General features: G+C 45.8%; 1 protein-coding gene across 1 annotated transcript in view; it reads left to right on the forward strand.

Annotated features, from left to right (window-relative positions):
* Positions 1-17764, forward strand: part of WWTR1 (WW domain containing transcription regulator 1) — an 89470-nt gene that overhangs the window by 59987 nt on the left and 11719 nt on the right. The window contains exon 3 of the mRNA XM_083442907.1: positions 10511-10716. Coding sequence (XP_083299033.1) covers positions 10511-10716 — 206 coding nt within the window. The remainder of the gene's footprint in view (positions 1-10510; positions 10717-17764) is intronic.

A 17764-nucleotide genomic window follows, 5' to 3' on the forward strand; every position in this document is an offset into this window, starting at 1 on the left:
CCAGCTTTTGCCAACCCAGCAGTTTGTAAGCACATCAGTGCAAGTAGATAAATAGGTACCGCTGTGGCAGGAAGGTAAATGGCCAGTAGCAGTTTAGTCATCCTGGCCACATGACCCGGAAAGCTTTCTGTGGAGGAGGAGGAGGAGGAGGAGGAGGAGTTTGGACTTGATATCCCGCTTTATCACTACCCTAAGGAGTCTCAAAGCGGCTAACATTCTCCTTTCCCTTCCTCCCCCACAACAAACACTCTGTGAGGTGAGTGGGGCTGAGAGACTTCAAAGAAGTGTGACTGGCCCAAGGTCACCCAGCAGCTGCATGTGGAGGAGCGGGGAATCGAACCCGGTTCACCAGATTATGAGTCTACTGCTCTTAACCACTACACCACACCGGACAATCGCTGGCTCCCTTGGCCTGAAAAGCGAAATGAGCACCGCCTTTGACTGGACTTAACTGTCCAGGGGTCCTTTACCTTTACACTGTATCATCCAAGCAGACCTTCCGAATGCAGAGCAGATTCTCTGCTGCTGAGCTATGGCCCTTCCTCTGTGTACCTCCTGGTTTCTTTTCCTAGAGGCCTTGCTGACACCAACTTGTTCCCGTTAATGCTACTTTGCCTTTCCTTCTAGTTGGCAATTCCACAAGAAAATAAGAAGAAGGTGCTCCCTCTCCCCTTTCTATCCTTTCCACCCGAAAAGGAATTCCGATCTGACCTTCCTACTTGGCAGTCTGCACCGTTGGCTTGCCAGACAGGCTGTAGGCCTCTGCAATTGCTGTTGTGACGTGATTGATGGGCGGCAAGTAGAAAAGCTGGTCTGGTGTTTGAGCTGGATGCAAGGGGTAGAAGTGTCAAAGGAGAAAAGGCCCGATGAGATGCCGTTGAGTCAAGAACCATGCCACACCGGTTCTCTGGGACAGCTTTCCATATCCGAAGTATTTTATCCTTTGGCTTCCGCCAGCAGTGTTGAACTAATGTATTGGCCACTCTTTCTCTGTCAGCCTTCTTGGCACAGCAGTGCAGAATTTTTGGCCTGGTTCTCATGTGCAAATGACAGCAGAGTGGCTCTTTGAAGTGCAGCCACTTGGAGAGAGCTCTGGTTGGTGAGCTCCCCTTTAAAAAGAAAAGTCTTATGGTATCTTCAGGACTAGCAGCATAAGCTTCCATGGACTAGAGCCCACTGTATCGGTTGCATGAAGTGTTCCCCTCTGTTGGCAGATTGCATACACACACAGTAAGGGTGGTAACCAATAAAGTTGCAAGGACACCTTCTAGCACTATGGTAAAGGTAAAGAAACCCCTGACCACTAGGTCCAGTCGTGACCGACTCTGGGGTTGCGGCACTCATCTTGCTTTATTGGCCAAGGGAGCCGGCGTACAGCTTCCGGGTCATGTGGCCAGCATGACTAAGCCGCTTTGGGTTTGCCCAGTTCACATGTTAAACAGGAGTAAAGGTAAAGGGGACCCCTGATCATTAGGTCCAGTCGTGACCGACTCTGGGGTTGCGGCGCTCATCTCGCTTTATTGGCCAAGGGAGCTGGCGTACAGCTTCCAGGTCATGTGGCCAGCATGACTAAGCCGCTTCTGGCGAACTAGAGCAGCGCACGGAAACGCCGTTTACCTTGCCGCCGGAGCGGTACCTATTTATCTACTTGCACTTTGACGTGCTTTCGAACTGCTAGGTTGGCAGGAGCTGGAACCAAGCAACAGAAGCTCACCCTGTTGCGGGGATTCGAACCGCCGACCTTCTGATCGGCAAGTCCTAGGCTCTGTGGTTTAACCCACAGCACCACCTGCATCCCAGCACTATGGTACTTCCCTGCAAAATCTGCTCCAGAGAGTTGGGGGAACTCCCAGAACAGATCTGGGGGCATGTGGAGGAAGAAGAGATAAAGGAGGTCCCATTGAGCAAGCTGGAATCCTTGCATGAAGGACACAGCTCTGTGGATACAGCCCAAACTGTTTGCGAATGGAGATAGATAGATATACACTAGGGTTGGCATATGTTCCGAGTTTCCCAGACATAGCCGGTATTTGGCCCTTGTAAACAGTGTCCGGGTGGAAATCGCTGAAATGGCCGGGGAAATCTGGACGTATGGCAGCCCATGTAGAAAGTGTAGACGGGTGAATTTCGTTTTTTTAAAAAAAGCTCAAAACCTCATTATTATTTATTATTTGAGATTTTGTGTCACTTTTTGAAATATGGCAACCCTATATACACATAACCACACACTCACAGGTATGTGGGGTAAGTGGAATCAGAAGTCCATGAAATGCAAAGGGCACCCTCTCTGGCAGCTCCCTGCAGCAGTGTTTTCAAGCAACTGCGTTATGCTAGCACAAACTGCATTAAAAATGGCTGGCATTATCTTAATGAGAATCGGCGCACATGGAGCTGCTTCACCCATAAATGCAATCATGACATAGATCTGCCTTCATGCAGCTGCATTTCAAGTGGCCACCCACACTGCTATTCATGTATGAGGTTTCCCCCCCAGCTAGGATTACGATTTGATGTGCTTGATTCTTGGCTGATAAATAAGAACTGAATTTGCAAAAAAAGCATTCTTATGAATGCAGACAAATGGAAATCTCTCCATTACCAGGTTTGCAGCAGCACAGCAGGAGGAGAAGTGGAGGAAGAAGACTACTCCTGCCATCTCCTCTCTGGGAGGCAGCATGCTCACATTAGGCTGTGTGTGTGTGTGTGTACGCGCGCACATGTGCAAGATACGTGTGCTATATATTTGTGTGTGTGTGCATGTATGATGTGATATATATCTTCTTCTTTTTCTTTGGCCATCACTCATAGCCAAGTAAGATTGTCTTCCATAAACACGGTTTTAACAATGAGTCCGTAAGTGATATTGGAGGCCAATTCTGGATCCACACGTCCTTCTACAGCGGAGACATTGGTTCCCGGGCGGGAACTGATCACGATGTGGATTTGCCAAGCGTGCCTTCCTCCTAGCACATTTCTCCCTTGCGTCCTGAGTGTCTTAAAGCCCATGACACCTTTGGTAAAGGCTGTTCTCCAACTGGAGCGCTCGCAGGCCAGTGTTTCCCAGTTGTCGGTGTTTATACTACATTTTTTAAGATTTGCCTGGATAGAGTCTTTAAACCTCTTTTGTTGACCACCAGCATTACGCTTTCCATTTTTAAGTTCGGTATAGAGTAGTTGCTTTGGAAGACGATCATCAGGCATCCGCACAACATGACCAGTCCAACGAAGTTGGTATTGAAGAATCATTGCTTCACATAAGCACACTTTACAATTGCCTATGCTGCATTTTTCACAGCGGGTGGGAAAAAAGGAGAGGCAAGGAAAACACAAGCCTCTGCTACTGCCCCTCCAAACTGCCTTGAAAGTGCCCACCTCGAGTGGAGGAGATAGGGCAGGCTTTCTCAGGCTTGGCTCCATTAATACTTTCCATCCATTCTGACTTATTTTTTTCTCTTTCTTCAAGTCACCAGGAAATCCTACAGATAAAAGCATAGTGCTTTTAACAACAATGAGTGGGTGAACCACACTTTCCACATCCTGCTGTGATAATATGGGATGTGACCTTCAAGAGGTGGCGATTGTTCAGATATGGGTACATTAGTCATGTGGAACCTCCAGAAATAAGGAGAATGAACTTACCTTTGCCAAAGCTGGTGTTCGCTACAACAGACCTGAGATTTTGAGAGAGCACACCGCAGCCTCAGCTCTATCGTAGCTTCACCTGCGCTGTGAAAGCTCTTCCGGTTTCAAGCTGTCTTTGATCACTGCAGATCCTGAAATGAACTGGCAGGTGCCAGATGGGGATTGTGATGAATAATACAGTTTTCAGGTGATGGATGTATAATTACTGAGGCACCTGAATCAACTTCTGCCCCATTTTGTAGAAAGGCTTTTCCTTTTCAAAAATGTTTTATTTTTCATTTTCACATTTTACAATATAATCCCACATCTGAGTTAGCAGACCCAATTGAAATATCCAGTCATCAATGACCCCCCTTTCTGTGGTTAATTTTGTTACATCTTTCCCCACATCATATTCAGTTCATATCTTATCCGCTAATCATCCTTTATGTTCTATTTAAGTTATTCTCACTGCACATTTTTATATCAGTCCTGCTAGTGATTTCAGTTGTTTACAGTAATCCTCCAGATAATCAATAAATTTTCCCCATTCTATATTAAAACATCTCTCTTCTTGGTTTCTTAATCTTCTGCATATGCCATTTCTGCATATACCATCAGTTTTTGTTGCCAGTCTTCCTTAGTTGGAACTGTTTCTTTGTTCCATAAATAATTTCCTTTGTTCTTTGGGTATCTCCAAACCTATTATTCCTAAGAAAAAAGCTTCTGGGTTGTTGTTTTTTTTAAACAAATATTATTTTCAACATTTTTTCCAGCTTAATATATATCATTTCCCAGTATGCTTTTGCTACCTTACGAGACCATTGTAGAAATGTGTTTCCTTTCACCCAGTTGATGGAAGACCAGGCTGAAAAGATTTTGCTTCACAATCAGAGGGTTGGCTTTAGACATACCTACTTTCTCAAATGTGATCCTCCAGATGTAAGCGGCAATATATGTGTGATGTTTAGTGGGTAGAGACAGCCCGAGAGAAAAAGGCCTGAGTTCAAATCCCCACTCAGTTATCTTGGACCAGTCGTCTTTTCTCTTGACCTAACCCCATCTCAGGGTGGAGACACCTTGAGCGCAGAACAAATTGCATAAATTTGAGCGCACCATACTGTAAGCATCAAGCAATTACATGAAGCCTATCCATGTCAGAACTGTCACCAGAGACAGGCCAGAACTGGTGGCAAATGTGTACACAATTAGAAGGTTAAAACAGAGATGGACAGACTTTAGACTTGTGGGAACTTCCTTCTTGATTACTAGAAATCCGGAAATTCACCAACAACGAACCAGGCGAGAAAAGGTCTCCCGGGGGACAGAGCCAATTATCTACCCCACTTCAGTGAGCCATACAAATACAAAATCTATAAATACAGATCTGCACCTGAAAACTCAACACAACACAACACAACTTAAAACACAAATCTTAAAACCAACCATCAGAGCACCACACAGACCTGGCCAAAAGCAATATTAATATGCATGTTTTGCAGGTGAGGGCCATAGAAGCTGACAGGTAAATGATTGGCAGAAGGCCATGATGGATAATCCTCCCCTCCTTTCAATTTTGTGTGTTAAATAATTGGGAGTAGGAAACTTTTTACTGATCTTCTTCAAATCTTCCAGAAATGTACCAGTGGATTCTTCAAAAAAAAACCCTAAACTTCTACCAGCCCCTGTTGGAAGGAGGAATTGAACATTACATCACTTTTGTGGGGAACAGGTTTTTGGGTGGCACTAATTTGGCAAAGTAAGGTCTAGAGTAATTTTGGGTAGTAATTTCTAGTGTCTGCCACATTCAGGTTTGGAAGGGAATTCCTGCTTCCATCTTCCCGCTTGGCTCATTTACTTGAGTCATTTGAAGCTATGTATGCTGCATGTACCTTGATGTGGAAAATCATGTTTTCTCTTAGAAGGGCTGTGTGCATTCTGTGACTCTGCAGCTGGACCTCAAGCTCTTTGGGGAGACATTTAGCATCCTGAGCACCTTGGTTTTAGAAATACATATTAAAAGCAGGCTGTTGATTCATAAGTCTGAAAAGAGAGGCATGACAGCATGTGGTCAATGCCTGGTGAAAATTTAGAAGCCAGGGTGGGAAATGGACTGAGTGGTGTTTTTTTTTTTTTTTCTGTGAGTGGGGCTCCAACACCCTCTATGTCTCCACCTTCACCATGGCTTGTGGAATCAAAATAAGTTGTGCAGTATGAGCAGAATTATCTAGATTTCCAAAAGATGCGCATGCTCCAAAACTTAGCTTTGTTTGGCACAGAATCTAGGTCACCTTGTCTCACAATGCAGACTCTTATATAGGGTTTGCGAAGTCCAATCCAGAGAGTGCAAAAATACCATTCATAAAACTGCATGCCAGTGTCTTAGTCTCTACCCCGCCCCCCGCCCCACATCCCACAGCTCCACCTGTGCAATGAAGACCACAATCCTAAAAAAGCTATGCTTGTTATAAGCCCGATTGAACACCCTGGAAGTTACATCTAAGTAAACATGTGTAGGATTTTGATGTCAGACCACAGTTTGCTATATGCAGGAAGCAGGTGTACTGCAGAAGGGCAACTCCAAGGTGCACACTTGCACACTGATGGGATCCATCCAGTCCTTGATGTGAAAGGTAATATGGCTGCAGTCTCTAAAAACCACCTGGTTAAAACTGTTTTGCAATTAATCCAAATGAGTGGCATTGCACCGGCATCGTTTTAACAACCAACCAATGAGGATAGGAAATGGATGCTGAGTGTTTGCTGCCCTAGACCTCTCTAGGTATCTGCTCCTAATGGACGGGAGTTTTCGGCATGGTTATTATTCTCCACCCAGAACTCCAGAGGAGAAGGTTCTCTGTGTACGTAGGACAGTGCAGTGTGTTTTTATTTAATACTTTACAGATTTTTGGACCATGGCATGCTCCAAACTGAAAAGCAGTATTTTTGCTGACCTTGTTGGAAGGCTAATGCTGTTTCTGGGAAGTAAACGAAACAGGCAGTTCTTTGTTGGCAAGAGCAGAGAGAGAGAGAGAGAGAGAGAGAGACTCTCCCCCCCCCCCCTCACAATGTCGTGACTAAGTCAAAAGTGTAATGTGGCTGGGTTTTGCTTCTGCAGACATGTGTTTTTCATCAGACAGCTCTGCATGACACTTGACGCTGGCCAGTTCGTAATGAACTATTCTGGGGGTGGGGTGGAGTACCTTTTCTATGGGGGCTAACCCACAACTGTACTTAGACTCTGCCGAGGCCAAAAGAATAAAAACTGCGCCAGCCATTTTAACAAATGCGTCATTGACGTTTTACACCTGTGGTGATGGGTGTCTCCTCCGCCTGTAGCCTCCGCTTTGCGTATATCCAGCAAATAAATCGCCCCTTTCCGCTGCCAAAGGACCATTCTTGCTAATAGTTGTTAACCCTGCTCTGTGGTAAATTTGTACATGAAACTTACGAAGAATATAGCAAGGGCCTGTGCGAGGCCTAGTTGGAAAGTAAGCGTAGCTGAGTTTCCCAGTGGACTGAAGAAAAATCATCTTGCTTCAGTTTACAGCGCAAAACGAAAACAAAGATGGTCACAAATCACACGTTAATCCTGGGACTTAGAGAGGTCCAGGTTGTCTCGTGTGAAGGTGGTTGTGGCCTTGTGATCTCATTTGCATGCCCTTACTGATGGCGCTGAATGCCTTTGAATGCTCAGGTTCATCTTACTTTTCCTTCCTCCGCTCCTCCATTGTGCAAGTAGGGTTTGAATCCTAAAGCTGGACTTTTTGCAATAAGGAAGGTGATGAGAAAACACACTGGAAAGGCTCTGTGCATTGTGCAACCCTCCCTGCGAATCAGTGGGAACGATTGCCTGATAAATAGCCAACGTTGTCTGACTTCCCCACAAGCTTTGTGTAAGCAAGTCAGAACGAATGCTAAATAAATAGCTTATCTGGAAGTAGCCCAAGTGAGGTCGCTTTCCAGCTGGTGCCAAATGAGATCACTTCCCTGTTTCTTTTCCTTGCTCATGAGTCAGGGGGCCAGGAAGGTCAGAGGCAGTTAATGCTTCTGAAAACCAGTTGCTGGAAGTCACAGGAAGGAAGGTGCTCTTGTGCTTCGGTCCTGATTGCTGGTTTCCAGCTGGCACCTGGTTAGCCACTGTGAGAACAGGATGCTGGACAAGATGGGCCACTGTGACTGGCCTGATCCTGCAGGATCTCCTGACGTTCTTAAAATACACTTGAAACTCATGGGGCTTTTGAGCCCCTGTAAGTCTCAAGTTGGGTTTAAAGCCATCTGTGCTGCTTCATAGCCAGCAAGAAACAAGGGCAAAAATGTGGGCAGATTTGCTGAATGCACCAAACTTAGAAAAGGCAGCCTTCTTCCTTTCCACCTCGTAGCCTGCAGAAAGGCAAGGGGAGGACATTGGTAGCCAGCCAGCCAGCGAGATGCCCTCCATCATCTATTAACAATTTGCCGTGCCGGTTGTGGCTCATGGGAGTTGTAGTTCGACATCTGGAGAGCACCATGTTGGATGCAGTACACATATGGTGTCACACAGAGTGTATCTGGGCCATTTCATAATAAGGCACACATCTGTGGGTTGTGTGGAAATGTGGCCCTTTTTTAAAAAAGAAGAAGGCTGTTCTCGCTGTATGAAGGCCTGAACTGCTCTCTGCTCCTTCCAGGTGGAATGATTATCAGAGGGAACACTCTGCTGTTCATTATTAGCAGCACTGCTTCAGCCAATTGCTCCTGGGGCAATGTCTGAGCTGCTGCAAAAATAGGATACCCAGTGGTAAGGTAACTCATGAATGGTTGCTTTCGAGGGGTAATATTTGCATCTCATTTGTAGTCCGAAGGTGATCACGGTGGCTCATATCAGATGGTCTATCCGGGTTGCAGCTTAGCTTAAGAAACCGAATTGCACTGGATAACTTCAGACCGCTCTTGCGTCCCACACTTCTGTTACTGAAACCAGCCAGATATCCCACACTTTAAGCTAAATTTTAAAACCACGCCAAATCTTTCACAGTAGGCACGTAGAGAGGGATCTGCAGCTATTATAACTGATGGCTCTGATGGCTCTGGAAATTGACCAGTCTAAACTTACCTTTTAACACGAGTGGGTGGGGAATAGTCGGATACCTAAGGAATTGCTGACATTACTGAAAAGGAATCGGTATGGCATACCAGCAGTTTGTCAAACGCACCATTCTGCTATTCATGCAGTTTGCATGCTGTAATCGCAGATGGGCAGATTTTCACTGACTGCAACCCAAAGTAAACCTTGTAGAGGCTATTTGGAAGGGAAGGCGCTCTTTGTTCAGATGGTATAGACAAGTTTCTCAGGGGAAAGTTGGCAAGGGTCAGCCACAGAGCTTGTGTTGATTTTCCTTTCTTTTGCTTTGCTTCCTTTTCTTCCTTTGTTATTTATGAAAGCCCTATAGATTCCGAGTCACTTCCTCACTCCGAGTTCATTATTGTTTTACCGACTTTGATATGTCAACTGTAAGAGAGATTAAACAGAAGCATTGAAAAGTTGTCTAGCTTTCTCCAAAACACTTAGTTTACCTGTCGCCTGCTGGTATGGATGCCTGTGTTTCCATTATCTGCTTTTTCTCCTTGAACCTCCTAACTCTTGCAATCTGTCCTCTGCTTACCGCTACCACCCACCAAGCAAGCCCATCAGCCAGGTGTCTACAAACTCAGTTGCCTGGGTTGCTCAGTTGGCTAGAGCGTGGTGCTGATAACACCAAGGTTGCAAGTTCAGTCCCTGTATATTCCTGCATTGCAGGGGATTGGACTTAGATGGTCCTCAAGATCCCTTCCAACTCTGAAATTCTATGATTGCATTTTGCTGAAGACACACACTCCTACCTACAAGACTGTTGTTCTTACGTCGTGGTTGGATCTATGAGGCAGCTGAGCATGAAAGGGGAGCATGGAGGACCTCAGAAAGAGGGGCATTCCTGAGCTCTGAGAGCAAAATATGTTCAGTTATTATTGTTATTATTGTTAATATTATTATTATTATTATTAAACTATTAAATTAGGAGTTCTTGGACATTGTGGATTTTTGACTTGGACATTGTTTGTCAGATTTAATTAACCACTTTGGGGGACTTTAAATTAAAAGACCGAGTCACTTACGGTAAGTTGGTGGTGATTGTAACACCCCACTGAAAACTTGTCAATGACTTTTAATATGGCTTTCACAAAGCGTTGGCTTTCAACGTGGTTTGAAGTCGCAGTTCAGTTATGAATCTGAATGGATAGCTCGGGGCAAATCCACTGGCACTGATCCACCAAGTTCAACCATGAAACTCGCTCCCACAGGAGGCAGCGATGGTCTCAGCAACTTGGAGGGCTTTAAAGGACAAATTCATGGAGCATAAGGCTATCAATAGTTACTTGCCACGATGGCTATCATGGCATACAGTGATGCTTCCGAACATCAGTTTCTGGAAACCACAGGAGGAGAACTGGGCTCTTGAGGTCAGATCCTGCTCGCCATCCCACTGGCATCTGGGTGAGAACAGGATGCTGGGCTAAGATGGACTATTGGCCTGATCCAGGAAACCATTCTTCTGTTCCTATGTTCAGAACAATCAATGGGGAAGTATCATGCATACAGTAGTAAGGACCTGTCAGTGTTGTTCCAAAGCTGCAGATTTTAAAACAGCTGCATTGCTTTCCAGCATGTTTCTGGGCCAAATTCAAAGTGTTAACACTGGTGTTTAAAAGCCTAGATTAGAAGGGAGGTGTATGCTGAGGACATGCCTCTTTGCCTTGGCCTGTAATTTATTTTGGACGGTTTTTAAAGCTGTAATTAATATTCTGTTGAAGGGCAGGTGCTAATAATAATAATATACAAATAATTTTCTAAACTGTGTTTTCTCCTTAGTAATGAATCACCAGCACCAGCCGCAAATGACACCCAGCACAACTATATCCCAGCAGAACCACCCTACCCCAAACCCTCAAGCCGCCTTATTGAACATGCCGAATGCCTTGACTTCCCAGCAGCAGCAGCAACAGAAGCTGAGGCTTCAGAGGATCCAGATGGAACGAGAGAGGATTCGCATGCGCCAGGAGGAACTCATGCGTCAGGTATTGCTATGTTTTTAGGCACACCTTGTTAGTGCTGTTGGCTCTTCGGAAGATTAAAGAGGTCTGAATTCTGCAGAGTTGGGTGAACACATGGAGTGTCCTGGCTTGGGTGTTCACTCCCTCACACAGTGAGGGAGCATGCAGACTTGTTCCTAGCTTCTCCAAATGGCGTATGAACAGACTCACAGGAAGGCAGGGGGCAGGATGTATATGGGGCACTAATATTCCCATGTGCTTTGCTCTTATTGGTGGCTACTGCCCACATGACCATCACATGGAGAGCCTCCCTGTGACAAAGGCTACAAATACTCCCAAGGGCTAGTTCTTAAGTCTGTTTCAGCAGTTTGCGGCCAGCTGTGAAACTGATGCCATTTTGCATTTACAGATATCTTAGACTTAATGTTGTTAGCAATTATACACTGCCTGGAGACTTTCCTCATCATGTACTTGTTGCACAATTTTGGACTTCACTTATGATACAAGATTTGGATTTTATAATGCCTCACATCTGGTGCTTCCTTTACATGGCTTTAAGGAATTATTATTATTATTATTATTATTATTATTATTATTAACTAAACTTGTATATAGCCCTATACCCACAGGTCCTAGGGCGGTTCACAAGATAAAATCACGACATAAAAACACGAAATACACAAAGGAAGAAAGCATTCTGAACCAAAGAATGCTTTTCACAAACTGGGGAGCAGCTCCCTTTAGAAGATACTGTATTTTGCCCCAAATATTAATCAGTTTCCCTAGCTAACACAATTAACCACTTACTCCAAGGAGCAATGTGGGTAGGAATTAAGTATGGTCTAGTTTTATGAAGGCAATTTCGGCATTGAGTGAAAGTTGTCTTCGTATGTTTTTCAGTGCTTTATTTTCCTGCAGTTGCGCAGGTCCATTTCTAAGAATGAATGGATGCCAACTGTAAATACACAGTATTAGATAAGCTTGGCAGTTTCAAAGTTTTTAGCTTTGCTTACTAAATACAAGCAAAATAATAAACGTAAGAATTTAGATCGCTCTCTAGGGCAACGGTGAAGATCTACAGCTTCCAACAACCAGCTAGCATGCCTATTGCCTAACATTGATTGCAGTTGCAGTTCAGTATCATCTGGAGGGCCAAGCCAAATTATCCTAATTTGCATAGGCAAAACATTCTGGGATATTTTTCTAATTCATTTTTTTAAAAATTGAAAACCCACATTGCTGCCTGCCCTAACAGCATACGCAGTTAAGCGAAGTTACAAACACATCACACCAATTCCCTATGGTGATCTGTCTACACTTTAAAAAAACCCAGCTTAGGTTGCTATTCTGTGCTCATTTTCTTAGGAGCTCATCCTAATGAACTCGACAGGGTTTATTTCCGGGTAAATATGCATGGGACAGGGATGCAAAAGATCTAGAATGGGGGTGGGACTGGAATTCTCCTGCCTACAGTGTCCTTTTGCCTTTGGGATTTCTGCCTTAACCCCCTTTGGCTATTCCAGGGTAACATTTGTTTATACTGTATTTAGTAAGGCGGTATCGAATTTCTTGGCAGCAAACAGAGGTATGGTTTCTATTTGTGCAGTGACACCAGTTGGCATGTCGCTTCTGGCGGGTTATTAACGCTCCGTCAGATGTACCAAGGATGCCACTGACCCTATCAGGACATATCAAAGCGTGGGCTGCAAAATCCCCTCCCCCGCACAGCCCCATCTTTTTTGCTTTTAAAATAACTAGCCCAAGATATATGTAGCTGTTTATGTCAAATCTCCCTCATCGGAAAGCTGTGTCCATTCAAAGGCCAATAATAGTAAAATTAAATATAAAAATGGATTCCGTTTTATCTTCATTGACATGAATGCAAGCTGGTGACGTTAAGTTCTTCTGTAGGCAGTTATCCCAATGGAGCGGCTTTCTCAGTCTTGTTGTTGAGAAGTTAACTGCCTCTGATCAGTTTATACTGAGCCTTACATTTTGATACACCGCATTTTTCGCTCTATAAGACACACCTAGTTTTCGGAGGAGGAAAACAAGGAAAAAAATATTCTGAATCCCAGAAGCCAGAACAGCAAGAGGGATCGCTGCGCAGCGAAAGCAGCAATCCCTCTTGCTGTTCTGGCTTCTGGGATAGCTGCGCAGCCTGCATTTGTTCCATAAGACGCACACACATTTCCCCTTACTTTTTATGAGGGAAAAAGTGAGTCTTATAGAGCAAAAAATACGGTAAACATCTTCTTTGTTTATGAAATGATGCACAAGATGGCAAAAAGGATGCAGGGCATAGTCTCTAACTGGGTACCCTTCATATCAGCATTTGAAATTCTCCAGGCGCATTTTGTTCCTGGCGTCTGGCCACTTGCGACCAAGTGAAGGTGCCTGGGCACCAGGATGGTGCCAGACCTCTCCGCCATCTGGAGGAGCACGCCTGGGGATCCTTGGGTCTTGACTGTTTTCACACGCTAGCAACGCATCCTGTAGAAGTCTATCCATTATATTTTAACTGCATAATCAGAATGAATTTCAGAAACCAAAAAGACGTACCTTGGAAGTCAAACGGAATCTGTTCCGAGAGTCCGTTTGACTTCCAAAACGTTTGGGAACCAAGGCACGGCTTCCAACTGGAAGCCGCAAAAGTCGCAACGGACGTTTGGGTTCCGAAGAACATTCCCAAACCGGAACGATCACTTCCGAGTTTGCGGCGTACGGGAGCTGAAACACTCGTCTTGCAAGGCGTTCGAGTTCCAAGGTACGATTGTATTGAAAAATACAACTTTGGAGCCATCTGGCCCCAAAATGGCAAGCTTTGGTTGCTGTAACCATGGTTTATGGAGCATACGGCTTGCCCCAGAGAACACTGGGAACTGTTGTTTATGCCTCCCAGAGCCACAGTTTCCAGTGCACTGAACGAGCTACAGTTCCCAGGATGCTTTGGGGGAAGTTGTGTGCTTTAAATGCATGGCACGGATGTGACTTCGGAAGCCTTAGATTATTGGCTCGGCAAGACTGCTTCCAGTAACCCAGAATTGTGTTTCCTTGACACTCCGTGGTCTGTGCCGCGTTCAGTCGCTTGTTGGCTTTTGCACCCTGAAAAATCCTTAGCTGAGCAAGGCAAGTCGCTTGATCTTGGGAGGACGGAGCTGTTCAAACCTTACGAGCTCTTCCGTGTCGCAGTTGTGCGTGCTAATTTTAATGAGGAGCAGATTTTTTTTTGCCCCCGCCAGCAGCTTTAAAAAAAGAAATTGTGGTGCAATCCTTGGCCCGCAGCCTTTAATCAGCAGGAACTTTTATGAACTTCCTGTCTGCAGTCTGGGCGGTACTGATGGTCGACTCAAGGTAGCAGACCCCACCCAGCTGCCTGAATCCTTTACTGTTGCCTTTTCATAGAATTGTAGAATTATGCAACCCATTTAAGGGGAGGAAAAATGATGTGTGTTGGGGGGCGGGGGGGGGGGGTTGGCTGCTAGGCGACTGAAAGGAGGAGGGAAAGGGTTTGGGTGAAAGGGAGTGGAATTATTTCTCCTCCAGTACCGAGTCCCCAACTTGACAGCAGCTGCTGTTGCCTGGCTATTTTACAGCAGGCTTGCGCTGCAGAAATTTCCGACTCGGCAGCTGCCCTGCCTGGAGAGATACGCCCAGCAGCTCTCTGGGGTTTCTCCTTCCCCATATCCCGCTGCAGTTTTAGAAGGTTGGGACGATGTTTGATCACTAATCACTTAATTGTTAAACTATGGAATTTGTTTCCACCGAAGAGCAGTGACAGCCCCCAACTTGGATGGCATTAAAAGAGGATCACACAAATTCACAGAGGTTAAGGGATGTCTGCTAGCCACAGGGGCTGTGGTCTACCTCCCCTGTCGGAGACAGTATGCCTCGGAATGCCCGCTGGCTGGGAGTAACAAGTTGGTAGGGCATTGCTGTGCTCAGGTCTTGTTTACAGGGTTGCCATAGGCATTTGGTTGGCTACTGTGAGAACAGGATGTTGGGACTAGGTGGCCCGCTGACCTGACTTCTCAGGCTCTTCATATGTGTTCAAGTAGCATTTCCCAAACTTGGGACTCCGCTGTTTTTTGGACTACAGTTCCCATCATCTCTGACCACTAGTCCTGCTAGCTAAGGGTGATGGGAGTTGTAGTCCAAAAACAAGTTTGGGAAACGCTGTCAGCTAAAGAGGTTTGGTGAGCTGAGAGAGCTGCCTTAGTTTCATCAGTTAGCATGTGATTCATATTTCATGTGCACAGTTGTAACTTAATTTGATTTCTGCTCTCTCTCCCCATCTGTTCCGGAAATGAACAGTGTCATCCCCTGAACGTCTCCCCTGAATTTTAAGACTTGCTCCATGGGGTTTACTCCCTAGTAAGTACATTGAGGACAGCAGCCAACATGATCTAAAATGGGCAAACGGGCTTCGAACAGTTTCCTTGATGAAGCTCGCAATGGGAAGAGCGTCTGCTTCCTTTGCATGCCAAAGATCTCAGGTGTGATTCCCAGAATGCCCCCTGCTTGAAGCCCTGGAGAGTCTCTGCCAACCAGTATGGACAATATTGAGCTCGATGGACCAATGGTCTGGCTCAGTATAAGGCAACTTCCTATGTTTTTAGATCGTCATCTCACCATGCAGTCCTAAGCCTGGAGTAAATCAAAAGGACGGCTTAACCACCTAGCCAAAACCCATCAGGATTTCTAATATTAAATGACTTTCCCCCTCCCATTAGGAGCAATGGGAGGGAAATCTGAGGGAGACATTCAGATCAGCTCCTCAGCTGGTATAATTTTCGCCCCAGTTCAGTGGTGGTAATGGTGGGGTGTTGCTGGACCAGAAATATTTTGCATCCTTTGGCTCCAATCGGTTTCCCAATACTACCCTGACAATTCACACCACCACCACTTTCATCTGTACACCTATCGCAGCTCCAATGTCGGCTGGGTCAGAGCATCAAATATTTTTGTAGTAGCAGGCAAGGGGGAATCTGGTATCCAGTCTCTCTTTCTCTGGCATCAAAGATCTGGTTTGTCTTAGGGCTCCTGAGACCCTGTCCAGGGACTGTAGGATTGCAGCATAAGAATGGTTTGCAGTTAAAGCACATACCCTCCCAAAAACGAATCCTGGGGACTGTGATTTACTTCATAACAGAGCTGCAGTTCCCAGCACCCCATGCAAACTACACCTTCCAGGATTCTTTGGGGTAAGCCATTTGCTATAAATGTGCGCTGAATGAGTTTCAAATGTATGGTGTGGGTGTGACTTAGAGTGCTGCACTACAGAACAGGGGAATTTGAGGAATACAAATGCTGGGGAGGTGGGGTGTGATCTGGATGTTTTTTGTTGTTGCCCTCCATCAGAGGACCGGGTGAGACGGAAGTACAGTGAGGAGCAGCATGAAACCAGACCCTTCCCGCATTCTCAAAGGGGCAATTCAGCGGCTGGCGCATCTGCAGCTATTTCTGCAGGGAAAGGGTCCAGGAAATGTGGCTGGAGATTTCCAGAATCATTTTGCACGGAGTAAATTATGCCAGGGAGTAAATTAGCTCAGGGGTAGAGCATCTTGTCTGGCAAGCAGAAGGTCCCAGGTTCAATCCCTGGCATCTTCAGACAGGGCTGGGAGAGAATCGTGCCTGAAAACCTGGAGAACTGCTGCCAGTCAGTGTAGTAAAGGTAAAGGGACCCCTGACCATTAGGTCCAATTGTGACCGACTCTGGGGTTGCGGCGCTCATCTCGCTTTATTGGCCGAGGGAGCCGGCGTACAGCTTCCAGGTCATGTGGCCAGCATGACTAAGCCGCTTCTGGCAAACCAGAGCAGCACATGGAAACATCATTTACCTTCCTGCCAGAGCTATTTATCTACTTGCACTTTGACGTGCTTTTGAACTGCTAGGTTGGCAGGAGCAGGGACCGAGCAATGGGAGTTCACCCCTGTCACGGGGATTTGAACCGCCGACCTTCTGATCGACAAGTCCTAGGCTCTGTGTTTTAACCTGAGCTTTATAGCCACAGGGGTGGGCAACCTGTGGCCCATGACCTAATTCCATGTGGGCAGTTGAGGAGGGGGAAAAGGTTAGCAGAAGGGGGGGGGTGCCCTGCCCTATTTTCTCCTCTGGCCCCACCCATCTCTGGCATGTGCCCACCCCCTGAAACATCGCCGCCTGAGAGAATGCGGCCACTGGCAGGGAAAAAGATTTCCCACCCTTACTTTAAATGGGGAGCACGTAATAAGGAAGTCTGCCAGCTGAAATTTAGGTGGCAGCCTTTGAACATCATTGTGTGAAGCAGCCCCAGGCAAACAGACTAGCCTTGCCAGCGATGCAAGCGAGTAACCCAGCCCTACACCACATTCCACGTGTTCAGTTGCAAATTATTTGTGTGTTCTCCAATTTTGCAAATCTGTGCAACGGAGGCAACAGCCCTGCTCATAGATCCTAGGCCACAGCTTCCCCAAGAGCTCCTGAGAAGAGCAAAGGAAGGGAAAATCAATGTGTGGGGTGGGGGTGGGAGAGGCATTGGCTGGCTTCAGTTTTTCCCCGTATCGTGATTTTTGCCAGTCCCTGCTCTTGTGATTTGCTGCCCACTGCAAGGAGGCAGGGGAGAACTGAACTGGTAGAGTTAACAGGGGCTACAGGAATCGAGAGAAGCATTGGCTGGCTTCACGGTTTTTCCCACATTGTGGCTTTTGCATAACACACACACACACACACACATATCATGATTCGCAATATATTGCCAGGTCAAAAAAATATGAAACCGATATCATGATGTGGACTTCAAACCAGTTTGGATGATATATCGCCTAGCCCCCTTCAATTAAAACACAAGCACTTATTGACATACATTAAGTGATTTTGGTGAAAGCATGAAAACGACAGGCACAGTTTGAATTTAACAATCCGAGAGGAGGCTGCCACATGTGCCGCATCAGCATCCCAAACTAGCTTTGGTTCCCATTTGCATTCCAGAAGCAGCGTCATTAGATTTCCAGGGTGAGAAGTAATTAAATCTGCTCGGCTGGACAACAGGAAATAGCCAGTGATATTATATTTCATACACATACTGTGATA

This window comes from Podarcis tiliguerta, assembly GCF_965153285.1.
Source record: "Podarcis tiliguerta genome assembly, chromosome: 5".
Classification (NCBI taxonomy): Eukaryota; Metazoa; Chordata; class Lepidosauria; order Squamata; family Lacertidae; genus Podarcis; species Podarcis tiliguerta.